The sequence below is a fragment of the Chlorocebus sabaeus genome, chromosome 16 (assembly GCF_047675955.1).
Source record: "Chlorocebus sabaeus isolate Y175 chromosome 16, mChlSab1.0.hap1, whole genome shotgun sequence".
NCBI classification, from domain to species: domain Eukaryota; kingdom Metazoa; phylum Chordata; class Mammalia; order Primates; family Cercopithecidae; genus Chlorocebus; species Chlorocebus sabaeus.
Window position 1 is genome coordinate 1400345 of NC_132919.1, and position 20023 is coordinate 1420367.

The 20023-nt window shown below is 50.8% G+C and overlaps 1 protein-coding gene across 2 annotated transcripts in view; it reads right to left on the reverse strand.

Annotated features, from left to right (window-relative positions):
- CRK (CRK proto-oncogene, adaptor protein) overlaps positions 1-19184 on the reverse strand; it is a 34842-nt gene extending 15658 nt beyond the window's left edge. Inside the window, exons 1-2 of one of the 2 annotated variants that reach the window (XM_008009805.3) lie at positions 18820-19184; positions 508-873 (exon numbers count right to left, since the gene is read on the reverse strand). In XM_008009805.3, the coding sequence (XP_008007996.1) occupies positions 508-873; positions 18820-19060 (607 nt within the window). In that variant the 5' untranslated portion in view covers positions 19061-19184. Of the gene's footprint in view, positions 1-337; positions 874-18819 lie in introns of both variants that reach the window. The other variant, XM_008009804.3, reaches the window with a different exon arrangement.
- Positions 19185-20023: the final 839 nt, after the last annotated feature.

The window sequence follows — 20023 nt, forward strand, 5'->3', positions numbered from 1 at the left end:
CGACAAACAGAAAGCAAGAAACAGATGAGGATGTGGATGAGGAAAAACATTTGAGGTGAATTCCTGTGAATTCAGGTGGTGTTATTAAAGCAGTCCAAGTGTGTTTAGTAGATCAATTAAGAACATTCAGTTACACAGTTTTAAGCTTACTCATTCCCAAACAGGTTTTCTATGAAAAAGAGAAAACCCAACATGAAATGCCAAAATCAGTGCTTAGCAGCTTTGCCATCTACAACATCCCAATGCTGCTGTAGTCAGCATTGCTACAAAGCTCTAAGAGGACCGAGAGGAGACCCTGCAGCAGATCTCTTCTTTCTACATTGTGCACGTTATGTACCTCCAAAGCCAAGGCTGTCTTGTCGTAGGCATTGGGGACTCGCTTCTGGATAACCCTGGCATATATGGGCCCATTCTGGAGGTTAGGGAGCGGAGTGTTGACGCTGGGTTGGGCATAGGGCCCAGGCTCCGGCCCACCCAGTGGCTGTGGGTGGGAACCCTCCTGGTTACCTCCAATCAGAGCCGATACTGAGGCGGAGGCAGGTCTATACTTCTCGACGTAAGGGACTGGAATCATCCCTCTCTTGCCTTCGCTGTCCTCCGCATTCCACCACTGCTCTTCAGGCTTGTCCCGGATTCTCAAGATGTCTCCTTTCTTAAAGGGAAGATCTTCCTCATCATTCCCATTAAAGTCAAAGAGGGCTCGCACATACTCCGCCTCCTCCTGCCTGAGAATCACTCCACTACCCTGCCTGGATCTGGAAACCGGTTCTATCAACGTTGTAGTGTCCAAATAGTGTATTTTGTAGAATTCCAGTAAAGCAGGCAATGAATCAAACTCTTGGTCTCCTATTCGGAGTCTGGAGGGGCTCACCCCTGGAAAAAATAGAGCAGGCTGTTATTTAATGATGTACTATACTGGAAATGAAATACAGATTTTACTTTATTTTTTTTTGAATTAGGATCTCACTGTGTTACCCAGGCTGGTCTTGACCTCCAGGGTTCAAGTGATCCTCTCGCCACAAACTCCTGAGTAGCTGGGGCTACAGGAGGCCACCACTGTGCCTGGCCGAAATGGAGATTTCACGCCCCATATACATTTAGTCAAGATTTAACCAGAAAAAAAAACTCTAGAAAAAATAACCCTTCTCTTCACAGCATACCGACATCACATTTGGAAGCTGAACTATCCCCTGGGAAGAAAGATGCCCATCACTAGGGCCCCAAGGAAGGATCAGAAGGCCAAGAGACTAGGCTGGTCAGGACGCGCTCTCGTATTTGAATCAAAGACAGAGGGGCTTTCAGTGCATCCTCCAAACACGTTCTGTCGCTGCCCTATTTACAGAGCAGTGTACGCCTCAAGGTTCTGTTGCATCTTTTTCTGAGACCAAGTCTCACTCTGTCGCCTAGGATGGAGTGCAGGGGCGCGATCTCGGCTCACTGCAACCTCCGTCTCCCAGGTTCAAGCGAAGCTCCTGTCTCAGCCTCCTGAACAGCTGGGATTCCAGACTCCCATCACCACGCCCAGCTTTTTCTTTTTTTTTTTGTATTTTTATAGAGATGGGGTTTCACCATGTTGGCCAGGCTGGTCTCAAACTCCTGATCTCAGGTAATCCATCCACCTGAGCCTTCCAAAGTGCTGAGACTACAGGCGTGAGCCACTATGCCCGGACTGCATCTATTTTTCAATCTCAGGAAATGTAGCAAGCTCTCATTTTCCATGGGTCCCTGCTGATGTTCCAGAGGGTGGAGAGAGCTTAGTGTCTACACTGAGCTCATATATATTTCCCCTCCACATCTAGAATGTATAATTCTGAATAAGAAAAACTGTCTCTTTACTGTTGTGGTTTTTGTTGTTGTTGAGACAGTCTCACTGTGCCGCTCAAGCTGGAGTGCAGTGGCATGATCACAGCTCACTGCAGCCTTGACCTCCCAGGCTCAAGCACTTAGGGAAGCTGAGGCAGGTGGATCCCCGGAGCTCAGGAGTTCAAGACCAGCCTGGCAACATAGTTGTCACTGCAAAAAATTTTAAAAATTAGCTGGGCACGGTGGCACACTTCTGTAGTCCCAGCTACTCGGGACGCTCAGGTAGGAGGATGGCTTGAGCCTGGGAGGTCAAGGTTACAGTGAGCCATGATCATGCCAATGCACTCCAGCCTGGACAATGAAGCAAGACTCTGTGTCAAACAAAAATAAAAGAAAATGAATTTTGTTGGACCTGGCGCCTCACACCTTAATCCTAGAACTTTAGGAGGCTGAGGTGGGAGGATCGCTTGAATCCAGGATTTTCAGACCAGCGAAGACTTCACACAGCGAAGACTTTCAACACAGCCAAGACTTCATCACTACAAAAATTATTAAAAATTAGCTGGGTTGGCTGAGCACAGTGGCCCAAGCCTATAATCCCAGCACTCTGGGAGGCCAAGGCAGGCGGATCACGAGGTCTGGAGATAGAGACCATCCTGGCTAACACGGTGAAACCCCATCTCTACTAAAAATACAAAAAATTAGCCGGGCGCGGTGGCGGGTGCCTGTAGTCCCAGCTACACGGGAGGCTGAGGCAGGAGAATGGCGTGAATCCGGGAGGCGGAGCTTACAGTGATCCGAGATCGTGCCACTGCACTCCAGTCTGGGTGAAAGAACTAGACTCCGTCTCAAAAAAAAAAAAAAAAAAAACCTTAGCCGGGCCTAGTGGTGCACGCCTGCAGTTGTAGTTACTCGGGAAGCTAAGGTGACAGATCGCTTGAGCCCAGGAGTTTGTGAGTACAGTGAGCCATGATCGTGCCAAGGCACTCCAGCCTGGATGACACAGCAAGACATTAACTCTTAAAAGAAGAAAAACTAAGTAAGTGTGAAAAAAAAAAAAAATGGGCACAGTGGTTTCCGTCTGTAATCCCAGCACTTTGGGAGGCCAAGGCAGGAGGACTGCTTGAGACCAGTAGTTCAAGACTAGCCTGGGCAATAAAGTGAGATCCCATCTCTTAAAAAAATAAGAAAATATTAGCCAGGCAAGGTGGTGCATGCCTGTTAGTCCCAGCTACTCGAGAAGCTGAGGTGAGAGAATCGCCTGAGACCAGGTCAAGGCTCCAGTGAGTCGTGATCATGCCACTGCATTCTGGCCTGGGCAACAGAGCAAGACTTTGTCTCAAAAAAAAAAAAATCAAAATGAGTTTTGTGAGTTTTTGGCTTTGCGATTGTCTTGCGACCGGGTGGTCTGGCTCTGTCACCCAGGCGGGAGTGCTGTGGCGTGATCTTAGCTCACTACAACCTCTACCTCCCGGGCTGAAGCCATCCTCTTACCTCAGCCTCCGGAGTGGCTGGGACGACAAGCACGCATCACCACACACAACGCATTTTTTGTAGAGAGGGGATTTCGCCACGTTGCCCAAGCCAGTCTCGAATTCCTAAGCTCAAGTGATCCATCTGCCTTGGCCTCCCAAAGTGCTAGCATTACAGGTCTGAGCCACCATGCCCGGCCCGGGCTTTGTTTTTTGAAATAGGAGTCTCCCCGCTATGTGGCCCAGGCTGGTCTCAAACTCCTGGGCCCAGCGATCCTCTCACCTTAGTCTCCTGAGTATATGTTTTTGTTATTTCTTTTTAGAGACAGGGTCTACCTCTGTTGTCCAAGCTGGAGTGCAGTGGTGTGATCATAGCTCACCACAGTCTTAAACTCCTGGGCTCAAGACATTCTCCCACCTCAGCCTTCTAAGTAGCTGTAACTAAAGGTGCAGATGGCATTGCACCCAGATGACTTTTTTTTTTTTTTTTTTTTGAGACGGAGTCACACTGTCGCCCAGGTTGGAGTGCAGTGGCACAATCTTGGCTCACTGCAACTTCAGCCTCCCGGATTCAAGCAACTCTCCTGCCTCAGCCTCCCAAGTAGCTGGGACTATAGGCCCACGCCACCACACCTGGCTAATTTTTGTATTTTGTATTTTTAGTAGAGACGGGGTTTCGCCATCTTGGCCAGGCTGGTCTGCAACTCCTGACCTCGTGATCCATCCACCTAGGCCTCCCAAAGGCGTGAGCCACTGTGCCCGGCCCTTCACCCAGCTGATTTTCAATTTTTTTTTTTTTTTTTTTTGAGACGGAGTCTCGCTCTGTCGCCCAGGTTGGAGTGCAGTGGCCGGATCTCGGATCACTGCAAGCTCCGCTCCCCGGGTTTATGCCATTCTCCGGCCTCAGCCTCCCGAGTAGCTGGGACTACAGGCGCCCGCCACTGCGCCCGGCAAGTTTTTTGTATTTTTTTAGTGGAGACAGGGTTTCACCATGTTAGCCAGGATGGTCTCAATCTCCTGACCTTGTGATCCGCCCGTCTCGGCCTCCCAAAGTGCTGGGATTACAGGCTTGAGCCACCACGCCCGGCCGATTTTCAAATTTTTTAATAGAGACAGTGTCTTGCTTCACTGCCCAGGCTGCGGTTTTTTGTTTTCTGAGATAGGGTCTGGCTCTGTCACCCAGGCTGGAGTGCAGTGGCATGATCTTGGCTCACTGAAATCTCCACTTCCTGGGCTCAAGCCATTCTTTCACCTCAGCCTCTGGAGCCACTGGGACTACAGGTATGCATTACCACGCCGAGTTAATTTTTGTATTTTTTGTAGACATAGGGTTTCACCATGTTGCCCAGGCTGGTCTTGAACTCCTGAGCTCCAGAGATCCACCTGCCTCTGCCTCCCCAAGTGCTGGGATTACAAGCGTAAGCCACCACGCCCGGCCTATTTTTTTAAATAATGGTGTTTTGCCATGTCGCCCAGCCAGGTCTTGATCTCCTGAGCACAATCTTGGCTCACTGCAGCCTCCACTTCCCAGGCTCTAGTGATCCTCCCACCTCAGCCTCCTGAGCAACTGGGATTATAGGCGCACACCACACCTGGCTAGTTTTTGTATTTTTTGTAGAGATGGGGTTTTGCTGTGTTGCCCAGGCTGGTCTTGAACTCCTGGGCTCAAGCGATCTGCGCACCTTGGCCTCCCAAAGTATTGAGATTATAGATGTGAAGCACTGCATCCAGCCTATTATTAATTTTAATTATTTGCTTATTGTTGCGATTTTTTTTTTGTGTGAAAGGGTCTCTTTATTTTTGAAGATGGAGTCTTGCTCTGTCATCCAGGTTGGAGTGCAGTGGCTAGATGTCTGCTCACTGCAACCTCCACCTTCTGGGTTCAAGCGATTCTCCTGCCTCAGCCCCCCAAGTAGCTGGGATTACAGGTGTGTGCCACCACGCCTGGCTAATTTTTGTAAGACACAGTTCCACCACCAGGCTGGTCTCAAACTCCTGACCTCAAGTGTTCTGACGGCCTCAGCCTCCAAAAGTGCTGGGATGACAGGCCTGAGCCACTGAGCCTGGTATGTGACAGGGCCTCACTCTGCTGTCCAGGCTGGCATGCAGTGGCAAAATCCCAGTTCACTGCAACCTTTTTTTTTTTTTTGGAGACAGAGTCTCGCTCTGTCGCCCAGGCTGGAGTGCAGTGGCACAATCTCGCCTCACTGCAAGCTCCACCTCCCAGGTTCACACCATTCTCCTGCCTCAGCCTCCTAAGCTGCTGGCACTATATGCGCCCGCCACCACGCCCGGTTAATTTTTTTTGTATTTTAGTAGAGACGGGGTTTCACCATGTTTGCCAGGATGGTCTCAATCTCCTGATCCGCCTGCCTCGGCCTCCCAAAGTGCTGGAATTACAAGCGTGAGCCACTGCGCCTGGCCTTTTATTTTTGAGATGGACCTTGCTCTGTCGTCCAGTCTGGAGTGCAGTGGCACGATCTCGGCTCACTGCAAGCTCCACCTCCCGGGTTCACACCATTCTCCTGCCTCAGCCTCCCGAGCAGCTGGGACTACAGGCGCCCGCCACCACGTCCAGCTAATTTTCTTTGTATTTTAGTAGAGAGGGGGTTTCACCATGTTTGCCAGGATGGTCTCAATCTCCTGCCCTCGTGATCTGCCCACCTCGGCCTCCCAAAGTGCTGGAATTACAGGCGTGAGCCACCGCGCCCGGCCTTTTTTTTTTTTTTTTTTTTGAGATAGACTCTTGCTCTGTTGCCCAGGCTGGAGTGCAGTGGTATGATCTTGGCTCACTGCAACCTCCCCATCCTCGGTTCAAGTGATTCTCCTGCCTCAGCCTCCCGAGTAACTGGGACTACAGGCGCCCGCCACCACACCCAGGTAATTTTTTGTATTTTTAGTAGAGATGAGGTTTCACCATGTTGGCAAGGCTGGTCTCAAACTCCTGACCTCACGTGATCCCACCAACCTTGGCCTCTTAAAATGTTAGGATTACAGGCGTGACCCACTGCGCCTGGCCGCAGCCTCCACTTTCTGGGCTCAAGCAATTCTACAGTCTCAGCTTCCCAAATAGCTGGGGCTATAGGTACAAACCACCCACCAACACCCAGCTAATATATATTTTTTAATTTTTACTCTTTTTTTGAGATGGAGTCTCACTCTGTTGCCCAGGCTGCAGTGCAGTGGCACGATCTTGGCTCACTGCAAGCTCTGCCTCCCAGGTTCACGCCATTCTCCTGTCTCAGCCTCCCGAGTAGCTGGGACTGCAGGTGCCCACCACCATGCCCGGCTAATTTTTTGTATTTTTAGCAGAGACCGGGTTTCACCGTGTTAGCCAGCATGGTCTTGATCTCCTGACTTCGTGATCCGCCCGCCTCAGCCTCCCAAAGTGCTGGGATTACAGGTGTGAGCCACCACGCCCAGACTTTTTTTTTTTTTTTTTTTAGATGGAGTCTTGTTCTGTTGCCCAGGCTGGAGTGCAGTGGTGCGATCTTGGCTCACTGCAAGCTCCACCTCCTGGGTTCACGCCATTCTCCTGCCTCAGCCTCCTGAGCAGCTGGGACTACACGTGCCTACCACCACGCCCGGCTAATTTTCTTTGTATTTTTAGTGGAGATGGGGTTTCACCATGTTGGCCAGGCTGGTCTTGAACTCCTGACCTTGTGATCCGCCCGCCTCGGCCTCCCAAAGGGCTGGGATTTCAGGCGTGAGCCACCACGTCCGGCCTATTTTTTTAAATAACGGGGTTTTGTCAGGTCTCCCAGGCAGGTCTTGATCTCCTGAGCTCAAAGTAATGCTCTCCCCCTTGGCCTCCCAAAGTGTTATGATTATAGGCATGAGCCACCTTGCCTGGCCTTGTTAATTTTGAAAGGCAGGTTTTTGCTGCCCAGGATAAACTCCAGTAGCTATGCACAGACACTACCACTGCACACCGTGGCCTTATACTCCTGGCCTGGAGTCATCCTCCTGCTTTAGACTCCTAGGTAGCTGGAACTACAGGTGCGTACAACCACGACCAGCTAGAGACCTAATTATTTTGTTCAATGTTAGAAACATCCTGACTAACACAGTGAGACCCTGTCTCTACTTAAAAAAAAAAAAAAAAAATACAAAGGCCAGGCAGGGTGGTGCACACCTTTAGTCCCAGCTACTTCGGAGGCTGAGGTGGGAGGATCGATTGGCCTGGGAGGCGGAGCCTGCAGTGAGTCAGGATTGTGCCACTGCCCTCCAGCCTGGGTAACAGAGCGAGAGCCTGTCTCTAATAAAAAAAGAAAAAAACCGCAATTCTTCCAGTATGATCAGAAAACGTACATTGAAAATTCATTCCACTATTGGAGAGAGGTAAAAAGACACAATGTTAACTCTGGAAGGGAATGAAAAGTCCTGTGGGTAGAATGAGTACTGATGAGCACTCTTTCCATCCAAATGAACGATGAGAGCGTCTGAAGGAGAGCCGCACACTTCCCACATTACCCAAAGTCCGCCTGTGGAATTCACGGCTGTCAGCTTAAAACAGTGAACAGCCCAGACTCGGGAATACTGGCTGTCTCTCCAATTTAGGACACCGAAAGGGGTGCGAGTGCCAGGACTGTCCTCTACGGCAAACGTTCCTCATGCACCAATAGAGGGTGATCGCAAAAGTTCCAAGTACAGGACCGGGAAGACGATTTTGGTTAGGACTGTAGCAGGCATGGAGTGCTATATCCTGGAGATTCTCTTTACTGAGGAGGATCACTGCTGGAGAGTAATTCCTATTCAAGTCTGGCAGTCAAGGAGAGTCATGGCCACCTTGCCTATCACCAGTAGGCGAATTCAAGATGATCTTTCAGGCCTATGGAGAAACTGTTAAGGACAGGGTCAGTGTGAGCATAGGGACCTACTGAGCACTGCCTGGTCAAGAAAACTCCAGGGCAGAGTGGTAGGGAGGCCACCTGAGCACCCATGGTTCAGAAATGGTTCTGATCACACCTGGGTGGAGAAAACCTCCCTTGGTAAGGTTTACCCAACTACATGCCAAGGTGTTCCATTAGTTGTCTTTCTGGGAGTTCTGGGACAGTGGTTGGCAGCTAAGTGCTCAGTAAGTGTTGCTAATGTTTTTATTTTTAGTAGAGATGGGGTTTCACCGTGTTAGCCAGGATGGTCTCGATCACTTGACCTTGTGATCTGCCCGCCTCGACCTCCCAAAGTACTGGGATGACAGGCGTGAGCCATCGCGCCCGGCCAGATATTATTCTTAATGAGTGTAACTCTGAAGTGCTAGAAAGAAGCTAAATACAACGCCCTCCTAGACTGCAGAAGCTCAGAGCAGCTCACAGCACTGCTGGAGATACCCAGCAAGCACAGTGTGGTTGGTGAACAAGGAGAAAGCAGCACGTCTTAGGAAGACAGCCTCCCCACCCGGCTCTCATCTTCACCTGGAGCTATGTTCCTGCACAAGACAGTTGCAGCAACAACACACTGTGTCCTGAGATACAACAGAATCACCGTGAGCAACTATGACCATCCGTGAACACTTCCAAGGTACTGGCTCCACTCAAGGCAGGCAACCACCCCCTGCCACCCACTGTTATGGTTCCTCAGTCAGCACTGCAGGCCGAGTGAAATGCATTTTGCGGGGAAGGAACACATAAGACTACTAAGCCAAGTCCCTCTGAAAGATGAGTGAGAGAAAACGTGGCAGATCATCGGGCACAAAGGGAGGAAGCAGGTTCAATTCTCCTCTTGTTCAAATGCCACATAGTGTAAACTAGGCTCACTATGAGTTTCTTTTGGTTTGGCAATCCCAACAGACACAGAAATGCAAGCAAAATGCCATGGAAAACCTTTGATGTACTTTACTTATATTTTTCTACTCTGACAATGTAATAATTTCACAGAGAAATGCCCGTTTCTGTGAACTGCTGGGGGCCATCAAGCTTCATTGATCCAAACTCCAGAAGGAAGGGAGGAGAACAGAACACACCTAAGTCCCAGATAAGCCCAAACCTCACCACAGTTGTGTGTTCCGGCTCCTTTTCTCTCTTTCCACCCCTTCCAACCACAAACAGCCAAAGGCAGGAAACAGAAGGGCGGGAAAGGAAGGAGGCACAGTCAGCCAGTCTAGAGAACAGAAGCAATGACAGGACTCTCATAGCTATCCAGGACTTGGAAAACCTCAATGACTTGTTCTACATCACCTTGTGCTGGATTCTGAACGTGGAGTTAGGAATTCACACATACAGAAATAAAAATCAACGCAAGGAGGGGATATCCTCTCTGCTTCTCGGTACCTGCTCAACCCGTTACTTCTAAGCCTGCTAAGTATTTCAAGCCTCAGGTTATGACCAGTTATACAAGGCCACGCTCTCCCTGAAGGTTTCTTGAAGAACACCTGAGGGCTCTGTGGGCTAAAATAGGCCTAATCACTTCTGACACGGCTACCAGGATACCACGAGAGCGCGCGACTGGATCATCTGCCTCTCCTTGATCTCACAGCACTTTCTCTTTTTTTTTTTTTTTTTTTTTGAGACGGGGTCTCCCTCTGTTGCTCAGGCTGGAGTGCACTGGTGCGATCTTGGCTCACTGCAACCTCCCGCCTCCCGGGTTCCAGCAATTCTCCCTGCCTCAGCCTCCCGAGTAGCTGGGATTACAGGCGCCCGACACCACACCTGGCTAATTTTTGTATCGTTAAGAGAGACAGGGTTTTGCCATGTTGATTAGGCTGGTCTCAAACTCCTGACCTCAAGTGATCCGGCAGCCTCAGCCTCCCAAAGTGCTGGGATTACAGACATGAGCCACCACACCTGGCCCTCTCTTTTCCCTTCATTCCTCAATTCCTGCTCCCTCCCTTCCTTCTTTGCCTATGGTATTCACAGGGGTTGCTTAAATACCCACCAATACAAAACACTAAAAAGGCCACTGGCTGGCCGGGCGCGGTGGCTCGTGTCTGTAATCCCAGCAATTTGGGAGGCTGAGGCAGGCAGATCACGAGGTCAGCAGATCAAGACCACTCTGGCTAATACTGTGAAACCCCGTCTCTACTAAAAATACAAAAAATTAGCCAGGTGTGGTGGCGGGTGCCTGTAGTCCCAGTTACTTAGGTGGTTGAGGCAGGAGAATGGCGGGAACCCAGGAGGCGGAGCTTGCGGTGAGCAGAGATTGTGCCACTGCATTTCAGCTTGGTAAGAGTGAGAGTGTCTCCAAAAGAAAAAAAATTAAAAAAAAGGGCAAGCCACTGGCTTCCATCTGAGAAGATATATGGCTTCCTAAGCAAACAGAACGTTCTAAAAATGGTGGGCATGAGGATGGTCCCTTGCAGGTTTGGTGCATTCTGGCTCCCATTTCCTAGCTGTCTGAGTTATCTAACTTCCGTGTGCCTCACCCCAACTCTGCAAAATGAGGTCAAATACCCATCTAATAAAGTTCCTAAAAGTGGCTAGAGACTGGGCATGGTGGTTCAAGCCTGTAATCCCAGCACTTTGGGAGGCAGAGCCAGGCAGATCACCTGAGGTCAGGAGTTCAAGACCAGCCTGATCAACATGGTGAAAACCCATCTCTACTAAAAATGCAAAAATTAGTTGGGCGTGGTGTTGCACGCCTGCAGTCCCAGCTACTGGGGAGGCTGAGGCAGGAGAATTGCTTGAACCTGGGTGGCAAAGGTCGCAATGGGCCGAGAATACGCCATTGCACTCCAGCCTGGGTGACAGAGCGAGACACCATCTCAAAAAAAAAGTGGCTCATACATTATAGGTGCTCAATAAAAAGCAACCAATCCTCCAAATTCCTTCAGCAATTTTCAATTCACCCTCAAATCCAGAGCCCACCGGACTGTTTCCCAGAGAAAATTCCATAGGATCTCAAGATGCTTCTCAAAAGTTCTGTGGTCAGGTAGGTGCAGTGGCTCACACCTGTAATCTCAGCACTTTGGGAGGCTGATGCAGAAGGATCTCTTTATTTTTTCTGTTTTTTTTTTTTTTTAATTGATTTATTAATCTTTTGGGAGAAATCCCTTGAGGCCAGGAGTGCAAGCCCAGCCTGGGTCATACAGTGAGGCTGTAATGAGCTATGATGGAGCCACTGCACACCAGCCTGAGCAACAGGGCCATGGTGGCGGAAGGTTCTGCAGTCAAACAGGTGTGAAAACCAGCACCCTCTCCTGGAAACTCACAATTCACATGAGCACAGTAAATACTTGGGGAAGTCCTGCAATAAATAAACCTACTCCCTTCACCATGGAATTATTTTGGTTCAAAAACTATAAGGAGCTCTCACTGAAGTACTTCTCCAGAACCACTGGAGGCAAGGCCACTAAGACATCGAGAGTAAGACAAGAGAATCAGGTTTGTGAACTGCCAAGACAGATGAACAAATGAGAAGTAGAGGCTGAAGATGTAAAAAGGCAGCAATGGGACATCGGCAGCCTCATGCTACCTCCAGAGAAGAGGCGTGGCCCAGCTGCCAGCCTGGCCTGTAACTCTTCACTACCTTGAGAGGGTATCACAAACTATTAACACCCTAGCTTCTGTCCCAGGCCTTGAAAATGAAGCAAGTTTTATGCTCTCCTCTACCCACTAGGGCAACAGGTAGAAGCCTTTGGGATGAGCAGGTAACAGGAAGCACCATCTTATTGCCATGTGCTGAACCCGAGGTCCTTTCACACTTACAGATGCACCCCACCCAGGCACTTACTCCCTAAGACAAACTGTTTCACCAGTTCCTACCATCCACACCATGCATTCTGGAGCCTCTCAAAGATGAGAAGAGTTTTCCATTTTGCTTCAAAAGCCCCCATACCTCACAGTTATGTTATTAAAATTAATATATATAAAATGCTTATGGAGTACTGAATATGCCAGTACTTAGTATGGAATATCATTACAACCCTGAGGTCAGTATTACTATTTCCCTCCTTCACAGATGAGGAAATTGAAGCAGAGAAAAGTTAAACAATTTGCCCAAAGTTACACAAGTAGTAAGTGTAGCTAAATAAGGCCCAAAGCCAGGCTGCACAGCTCAAGCTCCTAACGACTCTCCTAACTCACACTCCTTCCGTTTTGTCAACTCGACAACTGGTCACCGTTTAGCTATTCCAAGAGGAAAAAACCAGTTTCTTGCAAGCATTCCAAGGAGGTCCATCTTGAAGCCCAACCTGCCCGAATGTGACCAGGAGACTTGACCAAGCCCTTCCCTATGGCCTCAGGGAACTCCCAAGCTATGGCACCATAGGAAGCCGATGCAAGCTGAGGACAAGACAAGTTAAACACAGGTTCAACAGAAAAGGCTGAGAATCCCTGGCCCATTCTGTACCATGCCTTTGAAAATAATACCCAGCCGGGCGCAGGGGCTCACGCCTGTAACCCTAACACTTTGGGAGGCCGAGGCAGGTGGATCACTTGAGGTCAGGAAATTGAGACCAGCCTGGCCAACATGGTGAAACCCCGTCTACTAAAAATACAAAAAAATTGCCGGGCGCGGTGGCTCACGCCTGTAATCCCAGCACTTTGGGAGGCTGAGATGGGCAGATCACGAGGTCAGGAGATCGAGACCATCCTGGCTAACACGGTGAAACCCCGTCTCTACTAAAAATACAAAAATCTAGCTGGGCGAGGTGGCGGGCGCCTGTAGTCCCAGCTACTCGGGAGGCTGAGGCAGGAGAATGGCATAAACCCAGGAGGCAGAGCTTGCAGTGAGCTGAGATCTGGCCACTGCACTCCAGCCTGGGCCACAGAGCGAGACTCCGTCTCAAAAAAAAAAAAAAAAAAAAAAAAGGCCGGGCGCGGTGGCTCAAGCCTGTAATCCCAGCACTTTGGGAGGCCGAGACGGGCGGATCACGAGGTCAGGAGATCGAGACTATCCTGGCTAACACGGTGAAACCCCGTCTCTACTAAAAAAAAAAATTACAAAAAACTAGCCGGGCGAGGTGGCGGGTGCCTGTAGTCCCAGCTACTCGGGAGGCTGAGGCAGGAGAATGGCGTGAACCTGGGAGGCGGAGCTTGCAGTGAGCTGAGATCCGGCCACTGCACTCCAGCCCGGGCGACAGCGCGAGACTCCGTCTCAAAAAAAAAAAAATAAATAAAAAAAAAAAAAAAAAAAAAAAAAAAAAAAAAAAAAAAAAATTAGCTTGGCGTGGTGGTGTGCGCCTGTAGTCCCAGCTACTCGGGAGGCTGAGGCGGGAGAATGGCTTGAGCAGGGAGGGGGAGGTTGCAGTGAACTGAGATCGCCCCACTACACCCCAGCCTGGGCAACAGAGCAAGACTCCAATGCAATAATAAAAAATAAAGTAGTAACAATTTTAAAAAGCTTCTTCATCACCGACTTGAGATGGCAGATACGTATCGTCTGAACGATAAAGCCAGTGGCATGATCTCGGTGCACTGCAATCTCCGCCTCCGGGGTTCAAGCGATTCTTGTGCCTCAATCTCTCCAGTAGCTGGGATTACAGGCGCATGCCACCACGCCCTGTTAATTTTTGCATTTTTTAGGAGAAACAGGGTTTCACCATGTTGGCCAGGCTGATCTCTAACTCCTGGCCTCAAATGATCCGCCCGCCTTGGCCTCCCAAAGTGCCAGGATTGTAGGCGTCAGCCACCGCGCCCGGCCTCTTCTTGCCATTCTTTAATTTTGGTCTTTAAAAAAACCTGGGTTGGATGCAGCTGTACATGCTGGTAGTCCCAGCTACTCAGAGCCTGAGTCAGGAGGACTGCCTGCCCCAAAGTTAAGGGCTGTAGTGTACTATGACTGTGCCTGTCAGCAGCCACTGCACTCCAGTCTGAGCAACACAGTGGGGAAAAAAAAAAACACAAGGCCGAGACGGGCAGATTACCTGAGGTCAGGAGTTAGAGACCAGCCTGGCCAACACGGTGAAACCTGTGTCTACTAAAAATACAAAAAAAAAAAAAAATTAGCCGGGCATGGTGGCGCTTGCCTGTAATCCTAGCTACTCGGGAGGCTAAGGCAGGAGAATCACTTGACCCAGGGAAGGGGAGGTTTCAGTGAGCCGAGACTGCACCACTGCACTCTAGTAGCCTGGGGGACAACAAGAGTGAAACTCCGTCCAAAAAAACAAAACAAACAAAGTACTGAGGATATTGAGGATACAGACCTCCACGTACACTGCTGAGATCCCAAAAGGACGCTGGTTCTGACAGTGTAGCATAAAAGGGTCAGTTCTCAGGTCAGAATGCCTAGGTTCAACTTTGGAAAGTCATTTACTAGCTGTGTTTACTAGACCTTAAGCAAGTTACTGAATCTCAGTGTTTCCTCCTGTATAAAATGGGAATATTTTAATAAATGGAGATCATATTACTTATCTCACCAGACTGTCCTAGACAGCAGGTGAAATAAGGCACATAAAGTACTCAAGCAAAGTACCTGGCACAGAATAACCAGTCAATAAACATTAGTTATTAATATTGTATACGCCTCTCTAAAATTCAAGAAATTTCTCTGTGTGACTTCAAAAGGACTTGGTGAGGGGGAGCAAAGATTCAGTATTTAACACTTGAGATTTGTGAGGTACAAAGTAATTCTGAGGTTATACAGACAGGCCGGGCGCGGTGGCTCAGGCCCAGCACTTTGGGAGGCCGAGGCGGGTGGATCATCAGAGTTCAGGAGTTCCAGACCAGCCTGGCCAACATGGCGAAACCCCATCTCTACTAAAAAATACAAAAATTAGCTGAGCATGGTGGTGGGCCTCTGTAATTCCAGCTACTCAGGAGGGTGAGGCAGGAGAATTGCTTGAACCTGGGAGACGGAGGTTGCAGTGAGTCAATATTACGCCATTGCGCTCCGGCGTGGGAGACAAGAGTAAAAACTCTGCCTCAAAAACAAACAAACAAACAAACAAACAAAAAAGACAGCAACTGAGCCAGGCACAGTGGCTCACACCTGCAATTCCAGCACTTTGGGAGTCTGAAGCGGGAGGATCTCTTGAGACCAAGAATTTGAGACTAGCCTGGACAACACAGTGAAACCCCTCATCTCCACAAAAAAAAGTTAAACAGTTAACCAGGCATGGTGGATATGCCTGTAGTCCCAGCTACTCAGGAGGCTAAAGTGGGAGGATGGCTCGAGCCCGGGAGGTCAAGGCTGCAGTGAGCTGTGTTCATGCCACTGCACTCCAGCTTGAGAGACAAAGGCCCTGTCTCAGAAGAGAGAAAAAGACAGCAACTGAATCGTAGAAAATGGGGTACAAGGCCGGGCGCGGTGGCTCAAGCCTGTAATCCCAGCACTTTGGGAGGCCGAGACGGGCGGATCACGAGGTCAGGAGATCGAGACCATCCTGGCTAACCCGGTGAAACCCCGTCTCTACTAAAAAATACAAAAATCTAGCCGGGCGAGGTGGCGGGCGCCTGTAGTCCCAGCTACTCGGGAGGCTGAGGCAGGAGAATGGCGTGAACCCGGGAGGCGGAGCTTGCAGTGAGCTGAGACCCGGCCACTGCACTCCAGCCTGGGCGACAGAGCGAAACTCCGCCTCAAAAAAAAAAAAAAAAAAAGAAAATGGGGTACAATATGGCAGAATTATCACAATACTCGTGAATTTTCCACACCCCATCCACAAACTTTGGCAATCTTCACCTTCTTTCCTGAGCCAAGGAACTGAGTTCTTATCTGTTTTGAAAAGGTGGTGCTCCATTATCCAAGTAAGTCTTGAGATATAAAAATCGTTATGCTAAGATGTAAAAAAATATCAAGCTAACAAACCTGCCGGCTGCCATTTTCAACTCTGGCAACCAACAAACACAAACAAAAGGCTGAAAAGTGAGTTTTTTTTTTTCTTGAGACAGAGTCTCGCTCTGTCACCCAGGCTGGAGTGCAGTGGCCGGATCTCTCAGCTCACTGCAAGCTCCGCCTCCCAGGTTTACACCATTCTCCTGCCTCAGCCTCCCGAGTATCTGGGACTACAGGCGCCCGCCACCTCGCCCGGCTGGTTTTTTGTATTTTTTAGTAGAGACGGGGTTTCACCGCGTTAGCCAGGATGGTCTCGATCTCCTGACCTCGTGATCCACCCGTCTCGGCCTCCCAAAGTGCTGGGATTACAGGCTTGAGCCACCGTGCTCAGCCTGAAAAGTGAGTTTCAATAACAGTTTGCCATCATGTTACTACATATAATGCAAAACCTCAGATACCATGCAGGTGGCATCAAAGTAGCATATATCTGGTTCAGGGCCAACACAGGTACTTCAATATTCCCATCTCATAACACCATTAAACTGGCCAGAATGAGAAAGATCTACAATAATTTGTGAACTTATAGACCCCATACTCATTTTTAAAAAATAGTTATGTGTTGGGCTGGGTGTGGTGGCTCACACCTGTAATCCCAGCACTTTGGGAGGCCGAGGCGGGCGGATCACCTGAGGTCAGGAGTTCGAGACCAGCCTGGTCAACATGGCAAAACCCCATCTCTACTAAAAATACAAAAACTAGCCAGGCATGGTGGCGTGTGCCTGTAATCCCAGCTACTAGGGAGGCTGAAGCAAGAGAATCCTTTGAACCCACGACGTAGAGATTGCAGTGAGCTGAGATCGCACCACTGAACTCCAGCCTGGGCAACAAAAGTGAAACTCCGCCTCAAACAAACAAAGCTGGGTGCGGTGGCTCACACCCGTAATCCCAGCACTTTGAGGGGGCAAAGGCGAGTGGATCACCTGAGGTCAGGAGTTCAAGACCCACCTGGCCAACCTGGTAAAACCCCATCTCTACCAAAAATACAAAAATTAGCTGGGCATGGTGACAGGCACTGGTAATCCCAGCTACTTAGGAGGCTGAGGCAGGAGAATCACTTGAACCCAAAAGGCGGAGGTTGCAGTGAGCCAAGATGGCGCCACTGCACTCCACCCTGGGTGACAGAGAGAGACTCCGTCTCAAAATAAATAAAAACTCAAAATAAATAAATAAGTAATAAATAAATAAATAAAATAAGAAAAAAATTGGTTATGTGTCGGCCAGGCGTGGTGGCTCATACCTGTAATCCCAGCACTTTGGGAGGGTGGATCACCTGAGGTCAGGAGTTTGAGACCAGCCTGGCCAATCTGGTGAAAATCTCGTCTCTATTAAAAATACAACATTAGCTGGTTGTGGTGGTGGGTGCCTGTAATCCCAGCGACTCGGGAGGCTGAGGCAGGAGAATCTTGAACCCGGGAGCCCCGGGGAGGTGGAGGTGGCCATGAGCCGAGATCGCGCTACTGCGCTCCAGCATGGGCGACAGAGCGAGACTCCGTCTCAGGAAAAAGTAAAATAAAAATTGGTATGTGTTAATAACAAAGAGACTGCCTATTCAATTCTCCATTTCTGGCCGGAGCAAGTAAATCTAAATTAGAACTATCCTACAAGAGAAAGTCTACAGAGGATGGCTCAGGAGCTTCCTGATTCATAGGAGACTAGTCTGAACCCAGTCTCAGCGGCCAAGAAGAAACTGCTTCGACTTGGCAACAGTGTGAAGGCACGAGGACTCCTGATGCTGTTAAACAGGTACACATACAATGAGAACCCCAGAATTACTCTGTACCTCACAAATCTCCAGTACTAAGGGCATCTATCTATTCCCTTGAAACACTTCCAAATCAACTCCAACGGCATCGGAAAGACAGTCAATCTCAGGGATCCCTGGCAAGGAAAACCCGGCGCAGGTAATTTATGTTCTTGGCGTAGAGTCTGTTTCCAACATCCAGGAAGACTCAGCCCACAGCCCCATCTAACTGAGCAAGGTCACGCCCTGAAGTACACACTGACAATGTTTAAGTCCAAAGAAAATGAAGCTCCAGTCACATCCAGGGAAGGGTCTGTTTCCACTGCCTCACTTCTGGTTTATTTTCTGGAATAAAATGTCTTTCCTCCACTAAACACTTTGAAAACCAGAACCCTCTACCGGCGGACAGTCTTCTGGACGCTTAGATCTCTTGCACGCAGCCAGGCATCGCCTTCAACCGGGTTGGGCTGGTCACTGAAGGCTTTCTTCTATCACTTAATTCACCTTCGTCCTCCACGGGGGAAGAGGACGGTACAAGGATTTTGGAAAAATGCCCAAGAAAGGAAAAAACTAACCGGTTTCCTGAGGGTGTCTCCATCCCTCCCGGCCAGTTTGTGGTGACTTCCTACCAAAGGCCACCAGGGGAGCACGGCCAAACCCGGCTCTCCAACACGGCAGGAAACGCTTCCAGCCCAAAAGCCACTTGTAGGATTATCGGATTCATTCTGGGCGCCGCTGCCAAGTGATGCCCCCGCAGTGCCAACATCTCCCTCAGCTCTTTGTCCCCACGTTGCCTTGCCCTGCCCTACCCTTGCGCCTGGCCCGGGAGCCAGCCCCACCCTGGGGCCGAAGCAGTTCCCCTTCCCCGGGGCTGCCCTTCCCAGGCACACCCCGGGGCCTCGGTCCGCGGCTCCTCCTCCCCCACACTCCAGTTCCCCGGGTGGGAATGAGCCCCAGGAGCCGGCGGGCCCCTGCCACGGTCACCCAGCCCTCTGCCCACGACCCCGAGGGTCCGCTCTCGAGGCGCAGCCAGCCGGGCTGGGAGTTCCGCGGCCCTCACCCCGCCCAGGGCCCCCCGTCCCGTCAGTCCCTCACCGGGCGGAGGTTGGGCGGGCGACGGCGGCACTGGCGGGCGCGGGCCGCTGCTGTTGATGATGTAGTGGGAGACGCGTGAGTTCTCTGAGACGCTGAGCACATAGTCCCCGGGGCTGGTGCTCGAGTCCCGCACCAGGAACACCCCGTGCCGCTGGCCCTGCAGCAGCGCCACCGCCTCCTGCCGACTCAACCGCCCCCAGTACCAGCTACTCCGCTCCTCCGAGTCGAAGTTGCCCGCCATGGCTGCCTCCGCGCCTAAACGCTGGGGTGCCGCCGCCGCGCGCTCCCCTCCGGCCCCCGGCGCCCGCCGCCCAGCGGACCGGCTCGGGTTTCAGCTTCACAGCAGCGCCCGAAATGGCGGCGGCAGCCGCGGGCCTTCCCCACCGGAAATGACGCGCTCCCTGCCCGAGGGAGGCTGCCGGGAAGGGGCCCGCGGCCCGCCATTGGGAGAAGGGCAAGGCGTCCTCGCGCGCGCACTGCGCATGCGGCCTCATGGGCGGTGCCGCCCTGCCCGGCCCGGGGCTGAGGGGGATGGGAGGCGGGGTCTAGGGCCCGGGGGCGGGGCCTCGCAGCCTCCCGCAGAGACGTGCGCCTGCGCCGCCAACCGCTCGGTGCTGCTTCAGGCTCGCGTTCCTGGACGGCCCGGGACTTCTAGGCAGCGGCTCCCAGACAGAATTGCAGGAGGAAAGACGCGTGTGGCGCTGAGGCCTCAGTTCTCGGCCAGGCTTCCTGGGATATCAGTCTGTTTCTCTTTCCTTTTTCTTTTTTTGTTTTTTCAGACGGGGTCTCTTTCTGTCACCCAGGCTGGAGTGCAGTGGCGCGATCTCGGCTGACCGCAAGCTCTGCCTCCTGGGTTCAAGCGATTCTCCTGCCTCAGCCTCCCGAGTAGCTGGTACTACAGGCGAACGCCACCACGCCTGGCTAATTTTTGTATTTTTAGTAGAGACGGGGTTTCACCATGTTGGCCAGGCTGGTCTCGAACTCCTGACCTCGGGTGATCCACCCGCCTCGGCCTCCCAATGTGCTGGGATTACAGGCGAGAAACATTGCGCCCGGCCATGTCGGTCTGTTTCTTCTCGTTCCTCTAGCTTCTCCACAGGCCGGCTGACGTTCTCATTTTCATTGATTCATTCAGGACATTGTTATTGACACTCCACCTGCACTGCGGGTGCAAAGGTGATCGAGGCTGGGCCCTGCACTCCTC